The sequence below is a fragment of the Plasmodium falciparum genome (assembly GCF_000002765.6).
Source record: "Plasmodium falciparum 3D7 genome assembly, chromosome: 12".
Lineage (NCBI taxonomy): Eukaryota > Apicomplexa > Aconoidasida > Haemosporida > Plasmodiidae > Plasmodium > Plasmodium falciparum.
Window position 1 is genome coordinate 906,966 of NC_037284.1, and position 20,535 is coordinate 927,500.

Here is a 20,535-nt window from a genome sequence, read left to right on the forward strand (position 1 = left end):
TTTATTTATTTATTAGTATTTTTTTTTATTACAACCTTGTAACTATCTATATATAAGTAGGTACATTCAAATATCTCCATTATATTGGCACTAATTTAGATGTACAAAATTTGAAGTACCAACATATACATATCAGTTAATATATATATATATATATATATATATATAACAGTTTTATATCGGACTAACATATAAGAATAAATAAATCATAATTTTTAATAAGGAATATTTAAGAAGATGACCGCTAAGATATTAAATCCCTTCGATATCCCTGTATACCCTTCTTCGAAAGCATGCAAATATGAATTTAATTTTCCAACACGAAAGGAGAGCACTTTTGATTACATCCCAGGAAAAAGCATAGAAACTAATTGTTCTAAGGAAAATATGGTTCAACCCAAACATTTAAACTTACTCAAAATGTTGAAGAAATATATGTATGAAATAATTGAAGAAAGTTGTTTTGACATTAAGTCATTTAATAATATTTCGAATGGGAAGAGAGCATGCAATGAAGTATTTTATAATCTCGAAGATACGATTATCAACGATTCAAGAATGAATATTAAGAACAAAATATTGCAGAGTAACGAGAATGTATCGAATAGTTGCATGGACAAGAAAGCGATATGTAAAAAATTGGATATGTTGTTAAATCATAGAATTGAAGGAAATTATTGTCAAGATGATGTTTCAAATAATGCTTCTTTGCAATTAATGCAAAAAGGAAAAGAGGATAAAGGAAATGAGCGTATATATTGTTGTACTACGAAGGATGTAATATTACATGCACACAAACCTACAATGAATTATATGAACAGTTACAAATTGTCAAGTGATTATATAAGCAAATTACATCTATTTATTGTCAAGAAAGAAAAAGTATTATTTTTTCCCATACTATATGCTGAAATGATAATAAGATATAACATGAAATTTTTTCCTTTATCTAAATTGTATAATATTAAAAATACGGCGTCTTTGATGAAATGTAAAAGAGTATTCTCATATGTAATCATATTACATTTTTTAATGAATTCAATATGTGTTACATATTCGGATGACATACATTCTTCTCTGTACAAAAATAATGATGTCATGTACTTTTATGTTATTAAAGGAAAAGAAGTTGGCTTATATGAAATTACAAAATTTCCAATGAATCATATTTCTTATGATATGAATATTTTTAATGATTCTAAAACTTATATAGGTAATATGAATTATATCCTTGAAAAGAATATAGAAGAACACTTATTTGATAATATGTATTTTATTCTAAGTAGTATATCTTATAAAAATGTGTTTCACATGAATATAATGCATATACATATGAAATGTTATAGTAATCAAACATGCATGGATTTAAATAAGTGTTTCAACTTTGTTAAAGATATATATATAAGTAGGAAACAAAATATGTGTATTATTATAGGTACAATAAAAATTGACCATATGTTCTGTACCTGTAGTTGTGGAAGTACAGCAAATAGCAATATGGAAAATAAAAATAGTAATAATAATAATAATAATAATAATAATACCGGAAGTAAACAAAGTGTGAACAATTCACGTGCATCTAATAATAGGAAAAGAATTAATAATACAAGTAGTAATAATGGAAATGATGATGACGAAGATGAAAAATATCAAAATAAAAGAAAAAAATATTTTGACGATTGTAACATGAAAGATGAACACAAGAAGGAAGGAAAGAATAAACAAAAAAATAAGAAGAACAATAAAAATAAGAAAAACAATAAAAATAATAATATTAATAATATTAATAATATTAATAATAATAACAATAATAACAATAACAATAGCAATAACAATAATAACAATAACAATAATAATAATAACAATAACAATAACAATAATAATTCTTTTTATAATGATTGTGTTTTAACAAATAATTCATTTAAAGGATACATGGAGGAAAACAATTTTATATTAAATTCTCATTCTTCAAATAGCCTTGATATGGGAACGCACATATGTTATAACTACCAAAATAAAATTAATCATAATATAACAAAACAATGTAATGATAACAACAATACAGTATTCCACAATAATTATTCTCACAAAGATAATGTTAAAGTATTAAACAATATATATAATAATATTATAACAGATAAAGAAAGAGAAAGTAATGATAATGATTCAACAAAACAATCAATGTTAAATGATGACGATGCTGATAAATTGGATAATATAAAATTAAATAATTATATTTATAGTAATATGAATGATTATTTTACTATTTGTGATCCTAACATAAATATTGACAAAACAACATTACATGAAAATTATCTTAGATTTCAACCTAACGTTCTTGAAAAAGATGTAAATGGTGGTAATAAACATATGACAATGAGATATATAGATAATTTCAAGCATAATTCTATAAGTAATCATAATAATAATAATAATAATAGTAATAATAATAATAATAGTAATAATAGTAATAATAATAATAATAGTAATAATAGTAATAATAGTAACCGTTTGTATAATATATCTAGTGAGGCACTTAATAGTTTAAAGAAAAATGACTCACTTTATATGAGGTTACAAAATATTATATCTTTTTCCAGTGGTCATAACAATACAAAGATTAAGGTTATAAATATAAATAATTTCAATAATAATGCAAATAAATTTAAAAATTTAAATATGGATAATATGAATGCACCTAATGGAGTAACAAACCTCAATGTGGGCATAAACAATGAAGTAGTAAAAGAAGAGAAAACTAATACTTGCCTAAATATAAATGAGCAAATACATTCCCATACAAAATTGAAATGTATCAAAAATGGGAAGCCTAGAAATATTAATCAGAAGGAAAATAATGTAGTATATATTGAATCTGATAATTCTCATAATGACAATAATAATAATAATAATAACAACAATAATAATAATAACAACAACAACAACAACAACAATAATAATAATAATAATAACAGTTTTGAGAATAATATGCTGTTGCTATGTAAGTCCAAAAATGTTAAGAATCAAAATAGAATGAACAATCTATTTCGTAAAGAGGAAAATAAAGATACCAAATTAAAATCTCTTAATTACAATATTTTAATAAATCCTTGTTATAATAAAAATAATGTTATTAATGAATTATTTATGAATACAAAAGAAAAAAGCTTATATGGTAACACCAACAAGTTTCATAACACATTGAATAATAATATGAATATGAACAATTATAATAACCAAAATATAAATAATATTTATCCATTGACGCATAATATTTCCATTGTTAACCATATATTGAATCATTCCTATTACAATGAAAATACAGAACAAAATAATAAAAACCTTTTTCATAATACAATATTAGTACCTAAAAATTGTAATAATATAATGAACAACTCTGATAAATATAATTATTTGAATGCATATAACCAAAATTATACCTTATACAATAATACACTTAATAACAACAATTCTTTAGTACAACCATCAGATGTTAATAATATGAATTGTTCATATGAATCGATTAATGGTAACATGCCAATAAATGATCAATCGTGTGATACATACAATGATGAATATAATGATACATATAATGATACATATAATGATACATATAATGATACATATAATGATACACATAATGATACACATAATGATACACATAATGATACATATAATGATGAATATAATGATACATATAATGAAATAAATAATGAAACATACAATGATACATTAAATGATACCCCTAATGATACACTATATGATACATTAAATGGAATTACTAATGATACACCATATATTACACCTACAAATGCATGTAACCTTTCTTATGAAGAATTAATGTACAAAATGCAAAATAACAATAATATATATTGTAAAAAGCATGATAGTAATTATATTATATCTAATGGGATAAATAATCATATTTGTGCTCATAAGGAAGTAAATTATAATGTATTAAATCATGTCACAAATATCAATACTTATGTAAATAGTAAAAATATATTTTCAAATGTTGCTGTTACAAACGATACTGATTTACATGCTTGTAATAATGAACAAAGAAATAATATATCCAATCATAATATTAATAAAAATGTCGTTAATTTAAACAACGTTCATTCAATAAATAAGGAATTAAATAATTATCCAATAAATTCAACACAAGATTATAATACGAATTATGACAAAAACGGTTGTTTGGGAACATTAACATGTGATATAAAAAATAAAAATAATAAAAATAATAAAAATAACAAAAATAATAAAAATAATAAAAATAATAAAAATAATAAAAATAAAAATAATAATGATAATAATAATAATAATAATAACAACAATAATAATAGTAATAATAATAAGGATATTATTATATTAAATAAAAACAATATAAATAACGCTAACATTTTTAATATAAATTCATTAAAAGAAAAACTATTGAATGATGATATATCTAAAAACAAAGAAAAGAAAAAAAAGAAATGTGTCATAAGAAAGATTAAAAAAAGGAACAAGGTTAACCCAAAACGGAATAATAATATTAATAATAGAAATAAAAATAATGGTAGTTATAAATGTGATACCAAAAGAGTTAATAAAATTAACAATGGTTTCATGAAAAATTTTAAAAACAAATATACAAGTTCTTGCATTAATTATAATATGTGTGCTATTAGTGATTTATCAACTAATATAAAAAATAAGGAAAATTTTGTTATTGGAAATTATCCATATACTAATGGTGTATCCTATATAACAAACGGAGAAAATAATACAACTAATAATGGTAAAAAGAATGATGACCATAGAAATAAAAAGAAAGAATATAATAGTAACGAAAATAATAATTACTGCAACAATAATTCTAATAGAAATAATAATAATAATAATAATAATAGTCATTTTGGTGGTAATAAGAACAACAGAGGTGATGATAATGATGAGGATGATCAAGAAAAAAATAACAAAAGAAATATTTATGGTAAAAATGGAGACGACGAAGAAGAAGATTATGATGGGGAGGATGATAATAATGAAGAAAATGATCATAATAATAAAAAGAATATAAAAAGAAAAAACAAGAAATCTAATAAGGCATATAATAATAATGATGATGAAAACAAATGTATTAATAATAAAGATACATTTCATTTACCTAAAAAACATAATTATGAATATACTATGAACAATAACTATAACATGAATAATGAATATAATAAGGACGATGAAGAAATCAAAAATAATTATGAAGATAATCAAGATAATGGGGATATAAAACATAAGAGTTGTACTAATGGTAATGATGTAGATGGGGTAAAGAGTAAATATCATAAAAATGACCACAGTGGTGACAATAATAATGATATAAATAATAATAGTGATAGTAATAATAATAATAATAACAATAATAATAACAATAACAATAATAATAACAATAATAATAACAATAACAATAATAATAACAATAACAATAATAACAATAATTCTTGCACAAATAATTGTGCAACTGTTGATGATCTTATGAACCTTAATAGCTCCAACCTAGGAAAATTTAGCTACCTTACTAATGTATTAAGTCATAATATTAATAATATAAATTTTATAAATAACAATAATCACAAAATGAATTTTCTTAATAATGAAAACGTGAACCAATTCTTTAATAATATGAATTATAAGGATTATGTTAATAATATGAATTACTTAGAGCCGAATAATTATATTAATCATAATATTAATGAATTAAATTATTTTAATAAAAATATGATCCTAAACAACCTAAATTATATAAATTATGTTAATGGTATAAATAATGATAGATATATGAATGGAATCAATAATTCACAAATGAGTTACAATAATCATTTTCGTAATGACATAATAAGTAATGTATTAAAAGGTGTACGGGTAATAAATAAAGAAAGTCATTATAAAAATAAAAATAATAAAAATGGTAATAGTAATAATAATAATAATAATAATAATAATAATAATAATGAGGATGAAGATGATGATAATAACCAAAATAATAATAATGATAATGATGGGGATGATAATAATGATAATGATAATAATGAAGAAAATAATAATATTGATGATCGTATACCTTTTAAACATCATAATATGAACAATGTAAGTATGAAAAATAATGATGGTAAAAATGAAGATAATAACAATAATAAGAATAATAACAATAACAATAATAATAACAATAATAATAACAACAATAACAGCAACGATAATAATAATAATCGTAATGGAAATAATAATATCATTAACCCTTTCTTTTTATATAACAAAATGTTTTGCATGAATAATAATGCAAACAATTTCAACAATGGTAATATAATAAATAATTTTACAAACAATGGTATGGCACATAATCACAATCCTAATATGAATATAAATAGTTTTAGAAATAATAACATGCATCTTTTCCATAAATATGGTATTCAGTATAAAGATTTAATACCTATGAATATGTTCCCAACAGCTTATTTAAATTTAGGTAGAGAAAGACGTTCTAGCAAGTATGAAAATAGTTCATACAACAAAAAGAAAGATTTGATGAAAAGGAGATATGAATTACAAAAGGCAATATTATTAAACGTAGATGAAAATCTAAAAGAAGTTATAGATGAAATTATTCGTAATTCAACTATATTGCCACAAAAAGGAATAAGAGGTAGAAATACATTAGATTGTAATCATCCAATACATAGTGTATGGAAAGATACGACAAGAGGACATTGTTCATGGAGATGTAGATGGTGGGAAAATGGAAGACGTTTAAGTAAAAATTTTAATGTTAAAAGATTTGGTAATGATGGTGCATTGAGAATGGCTATAACTATGAAGTTAAAAAAAAGTAATCCCAAAGAACAAATGCAATTATTAAAACAACAAAGAGAATATTTAAAACTATGTTACGGTGATAACTGGGAAAAAAAAATTAAAGAACTTCAAAATGTGAATAATGCAAATCAAACTGTAAATAATAATAATAATAATATAAACAAAAATAATATAGATAACAATAATCAAAATGATAATAACAGCAGCAAAAGTAACAATAGTAACAATAGTAATAATAATAGTAACAATCAACATTATGTATCAGCAAATGCAGATATAAATAATGATGCTACCATAACATTTAATAACCCATTAAATAATAAAAATGTACCTTACCAATATCTTAATCTTAAAGACAAGAAACAAACATTTCAACAATATAATCATATAAAGGACAGAGAAAATTCCTACCCTTATATGCATATAAAAGGAGAAACTCAACAAAATGGTATGAAGTTAAAAAATGATATAAATAATCATCATTCACAAAATCAACTTTCATTATCTAAACAAGAAAATAATATTTACAAAAATAATGTTATGGATGAAAAATTGCTCATTCAAAATTTGAAAGCATGTATAAATGAAAGTAATAATAATAATAATAATAATAATTATAATGTGCAAAAACGTATTCAAAATAATTATTACCACAAAGGGGGAAACAACAGGAATATTTAAATATCATCCTTTTTTTTTATAAAATTTAAAATATATATTTATATATATATATATATACCTTTTGAATATTCCCTATAACTAAATGTATTTATATATAGTTTTTTTATTTATATATTTATTTATTTTTAAATTGTATTATTATTATTATTTTTTTTTTTTTTTAAATACATCTTGTGACATTTTTAAATAACAATATATACCTAATATTTCTACTTATATATTACATATATATTGATATTATAACAAAACAATATATATTTTAATGATTCTAATTTTGCTTTTTCATTTATTAACTTGATTAAGGATTCATATAAAATATATATTATTCAATATATATCTTCTTTAAATAGTTATACATATATTTTAAATATTTAACTTAAATGACCTTTAATACTTAAATAAAAAAAAATAATAATAAAAATAATAACATTAAAATGAACTTGGTTTTATATACTTCAAACTTGATTATATGAAGTTTTGAAAAAAAAAAAAAATGCAAATAAATAAAAAAATATATAATAAATAATATAATTATAATAATAAATAAATAAATAAATAAAAAAATATACATATATATATAATATATATATTATTATTATTCAATGTAAACATTAAATATAAAAAGTGTAATCATACATGTATATGTGTACATATAATGTATATTCCAAAAAAAAATATTTTTTTTTCCACATTATAAGAACTGTATGTCTTTAAATTTCTCAACACACAGTTATAAAAAATAAACGCAATTTTCAATTAGTAATACATTATTACATAAAATAATTAATATATATTATATATGTTATATAAAAAAGAGTTCAGTTTTTGTTGTACTTATTCTTAATATGTCTACTATAATATATAATGTTTATTTATTATGTTTCCTTCCACACAATAAGTATTACAAGAAATATCAAACATAGAAAATTTTATAATTAAAAAAGCAAACTGTAACATTTCATAATATTATTTACACATGGATATTTTTTATGTAACATTATTATGATATATATAATTATATTTTTTTATTTTTATTTTTTAAAATCGAAATGAATCTTAAAAAAATACATATAATTTCATTATATTATAGTCTTAATTATTTTATTTTATTTTTTTTTAAGTTTTAATAATTATTCATATTTATAATATTATAAAAAATTATAAAAAATTATTAAAAATTGAAAAAAAATTTGGAATAAAAATGATATGATCAAAGGATTATTTAAGCAAAGCATATAAACTTTTCCTTTTGTTTAATAAAAATATTATTATGTTATTTTTTTTAATAAATATGCCTAAATAATTTAAACCAATCACAAAATATAAGAAAACATTAATTTGTTCATATGGATATATATATATATATATGTATATACATATATTATTTTAACCTGATATTCAAATACATAAAAATATATGCATGTTCTTATTTAATAAAAACATTATAATTCTATTTTATAAAAAAGAAAATGAAAAAATGCTGACTTTATTTTATTATTATTGTCCTTAATTTTTTATTCTAATTTTATTTTATTTCTTTCAAATTAAATAATATATATATGTTCTTATAATGAATTGTTAATCATTTGAATTTTTATTATAAAATGTTAAATATATATACAATGCATATATTTCTCTTATTTAGAAGAATGTAACTAGATCTTTTGGTTTTGTTCTTACATATGTATGTATGTGTATGTGTGTGTGTGTGTTTTTTTTTTTTTTTTTTATAATATAAATTGACGAAAGCCAATCCAATGTGTTTATTTAAAAAAAAATAAAATAAAGAAAAATAAAAATTTAACCTGACATGCACATATTTTCTCAACCTTTCAAATTATTACATAAATAATTACATAATGATATGGAAGATATATTAATTAATTATATATTATAAAGAAATATATATAAGAGGATTATATATATATATATATATATATATATTACTTAATAAATCAATGTCTTGGTTTTCAATTTTTTCATAAAAGAGGAAGATAAAAAAAGAAAAAAAAAAAAAAAAGGGAAAAATAACCTCAAGAACAAAAGTAAAATCAAATGAAATGATATAACGGGAACAAAAATTATTCAATTGAAATAAATAAATAAATAAATATGTATATGTATATATATATATATATATATATATATATATATATATATATATGTTGTGTGTATAAAATTCCTTTATGGAAAAAAGAAAAAAATAAAAAGAACAAAAAATTAAATTCTTATGAAGCAAAATATTTTCACTAAAAATTATACTTGATCAAAATAAATTTATTAAAATATAAACTTAATATATATTTCTTTTTTAAAATTTAAAGATTAATTTTATAAATATCTGAAAAATGTAAATAATAATGGAACTATTTTATGAATATAATAATTTATATAACGAATAATTACACACTATAAAAAAAGATCTTCACCTTAATACACATTTATATATATATTATATATACACATTAACACATTATTCAGCTGTAGTAACATTATTAATTTTAATTTTTTTTACGTATGTTTTATATTCCATTTCTAATTTACACATTTAAAAAATACTAAGGAAAAAAAACAAAAAAAAATTCCTTTTCTTCTGAGAATTATTTAATTATATAATATTTCAAGTGAACAAGTCATATAAAAATTTACTAAATATAGGAAAATTTTCTTTGTGTGTGCATAAAAATATATATATATATATATATATATATATAATTTTATTTTTTCATTAATCATTAATAGTATAATTAGCTTTATGTTATAATAATATATATATATATATATATATATATATATATATATATTTTGAAATGTGTAAAGTAATTTGATTGAAAAAAAAAAAAAAAATTTATATCATATTATATATATATATATATATATATATATATAATATTAACTTTATATATTTAAATTAATTTTCCCTTTCCTTTTTTCCCTAATGTTGCATTAAAAATTTTATATAGAAATTACATATAATCGCTTTATTGTTTTTGTTTTTTTTTCCTTTTCCTTTTTCCTATTATAAATATAAACATATATTGCAATGAAATATTTGTGCAATAAAAGTGCATAGAAAACACATAAAATTTTTAAGTACACATATATATAATAACACATACTAATATTATAATTTAATACCTATTGTTATTATGAGAATTTCAATTTTTTTTTTTTTTATACATATAAATATACATATATAACAGTATTGCGTTACACTTGTTAATTACATAAATATTTTATTGTTTTCCTTCTTTTCTTTATTTCTTTTTTCAGTTACCATTTTAACCTTCCCTATTCATTTAATTTTTTTCTTTTTACTTAATAATTCAATTGTGTGTTTTTTTTTTTTTTTTTTTTTTTTTTTTTATGTATATTTATATATATATAATATACTAATAATATATATATATATATATATATATATATATATATTTATTTATTTATTTACTAATAGAATGTATAATCTTTAATATTTATTAGAAATAAGCAAAGAAAAAAAAAAAAAAAAAAAAGGTAAAAATGTTTCAAAAAAATGATATTATAGTGATAAACAAATAGATAAATAAAAAAAAAAATTGATGAAAATATGAGAGAATAAAACACACAAAAAAAAAAAAAAAAAAAAAAAAAAAAAAGAATTGTAAATTGTTTAATACATACTGTGTAATCCTTAAATAATTTGTTCTTTTTTTTTCTTTTTTTTTTCTTTTTTCTTCCTTTTTTTTTTTCTTTCTTCTTTCTTTCTTTTCTTCCTTTTTTTTTTTTTTTTTTTTTTTTTTTTTTTTTTTTTTTTATCATGCCTTTTAAACAATAATATATATATTATACACATTTATTAAAAAATTATACACAATAAATATATATACATATATAATATAAATTAAGGATATATGTATATAGATATATATATTTATATAGATAAATATATTTATATAAAAATATATTTACGTATTGATAATTAATTACATATATATATATATATATATAAAATTAAACGTATGGAAGTGTAAAGGGTATTTTCCTTGATTTCCTTCTTTTATTTCTCATATATATTCCCTTTATTATTATTATAATTTCCTTATTTATTATAATTATATTTATCATTTAATTTGGATTGGTAATAAACCAATTACGCACATACATATACACATACATATATATATATATATATATATATATATTTACTTTAAATTTTTTACTGTATTCAATATTATATAATAATGGGAAATAAATGTTCAAGAAGCAAAGTAAAGGAACCCAAACGTAAAGATATTGATGAATTAGCTGAACGTGAAAATTTAAAAAAACAATCTGAAGAAATAATTGAAGAAAAACCAGAAGAAGTTGTTGAGCAAGTAGAAGAAACACATGAAGAACCTCTTGAACAAGAACAGGAACTGGATGAACAGAAAATAGAAGAAGAAGAAGAAGAACCTGAACAAGTACCAAAAGAAGAAATAGATTATGCAACTCAAGAAAATAAATCATTTGAAGAAAAACATTTAGAAGATTTAGAAAGATCTAATTCAGATATTTATTCAGAATCTCAAAAATTTGATAATGCTAGTGATAAATTAGAAACAGGAACTCAATTAACCTTATCTACTGAAGCCACTGGTGCCGTACAACAAATAACTAAATTAAGTGAACCCGCCCATGAAGAAAGTATATATTTTACTTATAGATCTGTAACACCTTGTGATATGAATAAACTCGATGAAACCGCTAAAGTTTTTTCAAGAAGATGTGGATGTGATCTTGGTGAACGTCATGATGAAAATGCATGTAAAATTTGTAGAAAAATTGATTTATCCGATACACCTTTATTGAGCTAAATTAAGTTAAACATTAAAAAAAACAAAAAATTAAAATAAAGTATATAGATAAATAAAAAAAAAAAAAATATATATATATATATATATATATATTACATCATATAACATAAAAATATAAACATATTCCAGATGTACAAAAAATATATACAATATATATATATATATTTTTTTTCATAAGTATATATCTATGTATATGATTATGCCACCCAATTTCTTATTCTTTTTTTTCCTTTTTTTTTTCTTACCTTATATATATATATATATATATATATATATATTATTTCTAATAAAGTTTATTATAAATAATTATCTTCTGACCTTTTATTATATATATATATATATATATCTTTAATTGTTTTTATTTTATGCATTATTTATTAATTCAATGTGGAATAATATTTACAATTGTGTAATATATTATTTAGACATATTTTCCCGTTGTTCATATAACAAAATTTTACATGTTTATTATATTTAATAAGGATTTTTTATATTGGTTTCAAAAATAAAAAAGAAAAAAAAAATTAAAATATATACAATAAAATTAAAATTAATAGTTATATATATATATATATATATATATTTATATTTATATATAATTAATATATTAAAAAAGAATAATGATTAAAAAAAAATTAAAATTTCATCGAAATCATTAATATAGCATTTTTTTTTTTTTCTTTTTTTTAGGACGTTTGATTTTTACATTTTAATTTTATGTTTTTTACTTTTATTTTTTCATGATTATTAATTATGACTTTACATATACTTTTCTAACATTTTTTTCTAGTTTATATGAATAAAAAAAATAATTTAAATATTTGGTATTATTATTTTATTTTATGTAATAACTTTATAAATAATAATTTAATTTGCTTAATTTTTTTTTTTTTTTTTTTACAACCATTTTATCAGTGAATTATAATTGTAAGCATCTGTTTATTTTATTATACAACTTTCTCATATTATTTTGTATTATATTATATTATATATTTCTCTTCCTATTTTTTCTTAAAAAAAAAAAAAATTTGTGATACATATATTACACATTATAATATATATTTATTTTATTTTATAATTTTATTTATTTATTATTTTTTTTTTTTTTTGTTGTTGTATCTTATAACCTATAACAATATACATATTTAACATATATAAAATACAAACATTTTTATATAATTGTTCTGCTTTAAAAATAAATAAAAAATGAAGTAATAAAAAAAAAAAAAAAATTATTACCATTTAAAAATCCTTATTTATAAGGCAACAATAAAGAGGTAAATTTTATATATACTTAAAAACTTTAAGTAAGAAAGATTAATACACAAACAAAATATTATATATATATATATATTTATATATATAATATTAATGATACAAAACAAGTAAACAAAATAAAAGTTTTTCTCTTCCTAGGAGAAATAATTCGAATAGAAAAATATGAAATTACCAATTATTTATCAACATTAATTTTTTTGGATTTGTAATGGTTTATCATTATTTTATTTAGCTCTGATAATCCAAAATTTTCCATTTTTTTTTCTTTTTCCTTTTTTTCATTCACTCCATAAAAATTAGACATTGTTACAAACTAAAAGGGTTTCAATAAATATATGTAAAAATAAATATAACACAACAGGAATATATATATATATATATATATATATAATTATTTATTTAACTACCAAAATGATAATATATATGTGTGTATTTAATTTTACATTAAAATTAGGGTCATTTTTATTAATTCTTATTTTTTCAGCCAAAAGATTTATCTATAAGATATGTGTGGAAAAATATAATCGATTTTGAAATTTTAGGAATGATGTATTTTTATTTTATTCTCTAATTTTCTTTACACATTGTTAATACATATATATAAATATATATATATATTTTTTTTTTTTTTTTTTTTTTTTGCTAACCATGTGTAATAAGTGCATAGGATTACAAAAGTAGGTATGTGTTTTATAATCAACTATAGCAATTTTATCGCACTGATTTTTAAATGAATTAGCTTGGTATTTTTCTTTTGTATCCTAAATAATGCAATGATAATTTTTTTCATATATGATTTTATAAATATATATATATATATATATATAATGAACAATGTTAAGTACATAAAGAACTCAATATATGGTACATTTTTATTATTATTTTAAAAAGTGAATTTAACAATGTATCAATATAGAGATATCTAAAAGGTTATAAACACATATAAAACATAAAAATTGTTTAGATATCATAATATTTCTGACCTCATAAATTTCATATAAATCTTCTATAGATATTTGATTTAAAAGATAGTTTTTATTTTTTATTTCATTTAATTTATTAAGTTCCTCATCAGAATCTTCTATATTGAGCATAATATTTTTTATCATATCAATAGATTCTATTAGATCATTGTTCACATTTCTGTCTTTATCTTTATCTTCATTGTGTTCAGATAAATTATTCTTTTGCTCTACAGATGAAGATATAAAAAAATAAAAACATAAATATGATATATATATATATATATATATATATATATTAATTTGTTGAATATAGTATATACCTGCAATTTCAACCTTAACAAATTCATTGTGTAAGGTTGTTTCAACATTTTTACAGATTAAATTAACACGATCTATATCATTATTCTGGAATTAATAAGAAAAGAAGAAGGAAAAATAAATAAATAAATAAATAAATAAATAAATAAAATAGTATGTGAAAAAGAGATAGAAATGGAGATACGATTAATATTGGTAAATCATATCCACGTACATAAAACAATGTTAGTATTATATATTTTATTTTACCAATTGTATATTTTCTTTTTCCATTAATTTCAGATTCGTACAAATATTTTCAATATCTACAATTAACTAAAAATAAAAATTACACATATATATATATATATATATATTTTACACAAATTTTGATTGTTCCATATAATATGTTACTTCTTTTTCTTTTTTATTCAATTCATTTTGAGTAATTTTTAATTCTTCTATTTCTATATGGATTAATCTATTTTTTGATTCTAGCTCGTTTAGTTGGTTCAATAATTTTTCTACACCCATATCCATATTAAAAAAAATATATATATAATAAAATAAATAAATAATTATATATATATATATATATATAATTTAATGCAATACAATACAATACGATACAATAACAAAAACGAGAACAACAAAAAATGAATATATATATATATGTTTATATATATTTATATGTGTATATTCTTATACTATTTTACATTTCTCTTATTCAAGGGTATATTATGAGAACTTTTCTTTTCTTTTCTTTTTTATTTTAATTTAATTTTTTGGGTTTTGTTTGAACTAATATATTAATTATGTGTATATACAAAAATTCTATAAATTTTTTTTTTTTTTTTTTAAGATATACATAGTGAAATAAAATAAAATCACTTGATACAGACATAAATATTTTTGATTATAACATCACCAAAAAAAAAAAAAAAAAAAAAAAATTATAATGGTTCATATTATATGTAAATTTCCTTTTTAAATACATATTCTATCATTTATTTCCATCACCACAAAATTTATTTTGTAACAAATTATTTTAATTTTTAAAAGGTACATAGGAAAAAAACCAAAATTATATGCAGATCTTGTATATCTATATATATATACATAGTGTAAATATTTTATTTTTTATTTTTATTGTAAAAGAATAATAAATTACACATATATCAAAAAAATACGAATAATAATAAAATAAAATTTATAATTTCATATCTTATATATTTGTATGAAATGTGAAAATTTTGACCCAATTATATAAAATCACGTTAAATTTTATTAACTTTTCATAAAAAAAAAAAAAAAAATATATATATATATATATATAATGTTCGTAAAAATGTATATTAAATATAATTAGGATAAGTATAATATATATATATATATATATATATATATATAACTATATTTATTTGTATAATATTTAATATTTAATTTTTAATTTTTTTTTTTTTTGTTTTTGATTATTTCATATTATAGAAAGAAGAATATTACTTCCATACATAAAAAAGCTTCATCCTTTTTTTAAAAAAATAAATTAATATATATATATATATTTTTTTTTTTTATTTATTTGTTTGTTTACATTTTTCATGTTTATCTTTTTATTTTCTTTTTTTTCTTCTTTCTTTTTTATGGTAAATGTTTTGTTATTTTCCCCTAAAATGTCCAAGTAGATATGTGTTTAAAAAATATTTCGATTTGAAGAGAAGGAAAAATATATTTTTGTCGTTCTCTTATGAAGAACGAAACTTTTCAAGCAACGATATAAAATGTTCACCTCAGTTAATAATAAAATGTGTGAATGAGACTTACAAGTCTAAAAGTTTTAATAAAATAAAATGGAATTGTATCCAGAATGATATAATAAAAAATATAGAAAAGTTCAATATAACAGAAATTATACATTTAATAAATATATTAAGTCGTTTACATGTTGGATCAAATATCTTAATTCATTTTATACCAAACATTGTTTCAAAAATAAATGATATTAAGTATGATAAAATTACACAAATACTTATATGCTATATGAAAGCTAATATTAGAAATAAACAATTTTATTATGTTTTGTGTTCAAAAATTAATAATGATATACAAAAGATATCTTATTCCTTTTTAATAAAGTTGTTATATACCTTGAACTTTTATTCCTCTTTGAGTAATGATGATCTTTTAAATGTGGAGAAGAAAATTATTCGATCCGTTATCGATAACTTTAAATCCTTTTTAGAATCTAACCAGGATATAAATAATAAGAATAAAAAAAATATAAATAGTATCCATCATAAAAAAGATACTTTAATCGATAATACTATTCGGAATCATAATCATAATCATAATCATAATCATAATTGTAATCATAATTGTAATAAGGATATTTCGGGAATTAACTCAAAGGATACCACATTAAACATAAATAAAAATATAACAATAGAACAGTCGTCTAACCAAATTATTAAATCAGCTGATGAAAAAAATATATCATGTCAATATAATAATGTATATTTAAAAAATTATAATTTTATATTACTCTTTTATTCATTGAGTAATTATTTATTTCATCATATTTTTAAAGAAAAATATTCATGCATAGATCAAAAAGAATATATAGAAAATAAAACAATTATACAATTAAAAGGTAAATATATAGAAATGTTAAATAAAATTAATGAACCCAAAGAAATTAAGGCACTACACGAATTGAATATATTCCATACCTTATTATTATATAAATCAATAATTAACACTATATATATATCTGATAATAATATGTGCATACAAAAAGAAATTTTCATATTTAATCATATACACGAAAAAATAAATAATAACATAATTATTAATTTTAAAAAGGATACTATACATATAAGAGGAAAAATTAATGAATTAATAAAATATATGCAAATTCTACAACAAAATATTATACAGTATATGCAAAAAAGGAAAGATCATTTCAAATTTTATTTTAAAAATAATATTTTATTAATTAAAAATATACTCACCATATTACAGGAAAAAAATAAAAATGATATTAAAAGGTAATTGTATATGAGGATTATATAAATTTCTTATTCTATATATTTATATTTTGTCATCTCATGAACAAAAGAAATTGAGTATATTTATACAAAACATGATAATAATATATATATATATATATATATATATATATATATATATGTATATATTATTTCCTCCTTTTAGGTACTATCTATGGCATAGGGAAAAGATTGAAATGATACAAAAAATGTTAAGACAAGTTGAAATGGAAAGTTTAGGAATAAACAATAATAACAACAAACAAAAAAATTAAATAATAAATAAATAAATATATATATATATATATATATATATATATATATATAATAATATAAAAATAAAAATTTTATCATATATATAAGCATATGCTTACATTATGATGCTTATATATATTAAAATTTTAAAATTAAAAACATAAAAAAAAAAAAAAAAAATTATAAGTGTTAACAATTAATCCTCCATTTCGTTTTGTTGGACAAGGTCGATAAAATCCTGCATCAAAAAAATGAAATATATAAGGAACATATTGAATGTTTTTTATAAAATTACAAATATATATATATATATATATATTTTTTTTTATATTACAAAATTATATTCATCATCATCAAATTCATCAATTTCATCAATTTCAGTAGAGAGTCGGTCATTTATTTCCGTTTCTGTTTCATGTATGGAGTTAGTTAAAAAATCTAAATCATTTAAACTAGCTATATTAAGCAGATTTATACCTTTTTTTTCTTTTATTATTCCACTAAAATTAGATCTCGTAATATTATGTAATTCTGTAGCGCATTAAAAAAGACAAAAATATGATAACGTGTATTAGTACATATTATAAAATAATATATATATATATATATATATATATATATATGTATGTATTTTTTCATACTGTTGTTATTTTTCAACTTTACTGTATAAATCCTTATATCTGCTGATATTGAATATTTGTTTTATCTGATATTTAAAAAAGGAAAAAAAAAAGTAAAATAATTTCTATTTTGACACATATAAATATGTCTATATATATATATATATATATATATATATATATATATATTTTTTTTTTTTTTTTTTTTTCTATTTAAAAAAAATATTTTTATCATCCATATTGTACTCAAATGCTCTCTCTTGTTTTACTCTTTATTTGTTCTTTATTTTATTTATTTTTTTTTTTTTTTTCCTGTTAACAAACTTACCTCTTTCAAAAGATAACAGACAAAGTTTAAATAATTTGAGAAAAATAAAAATGTGTTAAATAAAATATTTCCTAAGTGTCTTCGATAAGTTGAATGTAATATTTGTGTAGCTAGATTTCTCATCTTTCTTATATTTATATAATTATATTTATTTTATATTTATTTATTTATATTTTTTTATATAATTTATATATTTTAATTTATTTAGGAATTTATTATGTTAAAAAGTTTATGAAACATATAATTAACCCATATGGACAAATAAAAGAAAAATAAAATAAAATAAAATAAAATAAAATAATTAAATAAAAAAATTATAATGTAATATAATTAAAAATTAATTAAAAATAAACATTTAATAAAAAGGTAATATTATAAATATATATATTTTTTTGTTAAACAAATGTAACATATAAAAAACTAAATATTAGTTTTTTTTTTTTTTTTTTTTCAAAAATAATACTTAAAAATTTTTAAAGTCCAACATTTAGGATGAACTATAAAAAAAAAATATATATATATATATACAACTTACTGTTTTAAAATAATTAAACAAAGAAAAATAAAAAAAATATATATATTTATATATATATATATATATGTTGTATAATTAATACACATTTCTCTTCACCTAAGTAAAATTTTTTCTATACATATATATTATATATATATCTTTTTAACCATTAACGTGGAGAAACCAAAAAAAAAAAAAAAAAAAAAAATCCAAAAAAAATGTGCACAACATGGTTTAAAAAATTTGAGGAAACTATAAATATAAATGTACACATATGTAATATATATATATATAATATTATATATTTATGAATTTAATTACTTCTTAAAATTATATATGAAGACAGCTTATGTTTTAACTTTTTTTTTTTTTTTTTTTTTTTTTTAAATTGGACAACTATACAATTTTAAATATATTTCAAATAAAAAAATAATATTTAAAACATTATAAATTCTAAAAACATTATTCGATTTTTTCATAAACTATCATTTTTTCTTTTTTGTTTTTTACATTTTTAAAAATTAACATAAAATGGAATATATAGCTTAACCTCGGTTAATAATATTTTTCATTTTTAACTTTTATTAAACTTGGTATATAAGATGAAGATATTTCACATTATATCATCACATATTAAGTTGGTGTGTTAAAAAAAAGATATATACATATATATATATATATATATATGTTGAAATGGATTGATAAGTGGTACACACATATATATTATATATATTATATATATTTTATTATATATTATTTTCGTAACTACATTTATTTATGCGATATATAATACTTATTGAAACATGCCAATATTATTTATAATTTAAATTAATATTTATAAGGCCATACGGAAATAGGAA

General features: G+C 18.2%; 5 protein-coding genes across 5 annotated transcripts; 3 read left to right on the forward strand and 2 right to left on the reverse strand.

Moving 5' to 3' along the window:
- Window positions 1-237: 237 nt before the first annotated feature.
- PF3D7_1222600 (AP2 domain transcription factor AP2-G) lies at window positions 238-7,536 on the forward strand (the record flags this gene model as incomplete). The annotated part of the gene is made up of 1 exon (XM_001350587.1): window positions 238-7,536. The coding sequence occupies one exon, from the start codon at window positions 238-240 to the stop codon at window positions 7,534-7,536; it is 7,299 nt and encodes a 2,432-aa protein (XP_001350623.1).
- A 4,220-nt stretch (window positions 7,537-11,756) lies between these two features.
- PF3D7_1222700 (glideosome-associated protein 45) lies at window positions 11,757-12,371 on the forward strand (the record flags this gene model as incomplete). The annotated part of the gene is made up of 1 exon (XM_001350588.1): window positions 11,757-12,371. The coding sequence occupies one exon, from the start codon at window positions 11,757-11,759 to the stop codon at window positions 12,369-12,371; it is 615 nt and encodes a 204-aa protein (XP_001350624.1).
- A 1,453-nt stretch (window positions 12,372-13,824) lies between these two features.
- Window positions 13,825-15,451, reverse strand: PF3D7_1222800 (conserved Plasmodium protein, unknown function; the record flags this gene model as incomplete). The annotated part of the gene is made up of 7 exons (XM_001350589.2): window positions 13,825-13,962; window positions 14,093-14,146; window positions 14,297-14,410; window positions 14,633-14,841; window positions 14,935-15,019; window positions 15,182-15,247; window positions 15,326-15,451. The coding sequence occupies 7 exons, from the start codon at window positions 15,449-15,451 to the stop codon at window positions 13,825-13,827; spliced, it is 792 nt and encodes a 263-aa protein (XP_001350625.2).
- Window positions 15,452-16,561: 1,110 nt separating this feature from the next.
- Window positions 16,562-18,233, forward strand: PF3D7_1222900 (conserved Plasmodium protein, unknown function; the record flags this gene model as incomplete). The annotated part of the gene is made up of 2 exons (XM_001350590.1): window positions 16,562-17,958; window positions 18,125-18,233. 2 exons carry the CDS (start codon window positions 16,562-16,564, stop codon window positions 18,231-18,233), a joined length of 1,506 nt encoding a protein of 501 aa, XP_001350626.1.
- Window positions 18,234-18,409: 176 nt separating this feature from the next.
- Window positions 18,410-19,284, reverse strand: PF3D7_1223000 (conserved Plasmodium protein, unknown function; the record flags this gene model as incomplete). Its single annotated transcript, XM_001350591.1, has 4 exons — window positions 18,410-18,451; window positions 18,548-18,744; window positions 18,877-18,919; window positions 19,162-19,284. The coding sequence occupies 4 exons, from the start codon at window positions 19,282-19,284 to the stop codon at window positions 18,410-18,412; spliced, it is 405 nt and encodes a 134-aa protein (XP_001350627.1).
- Window positions 19,285-20,535: the final 1,251 nt, after the last annotated feature.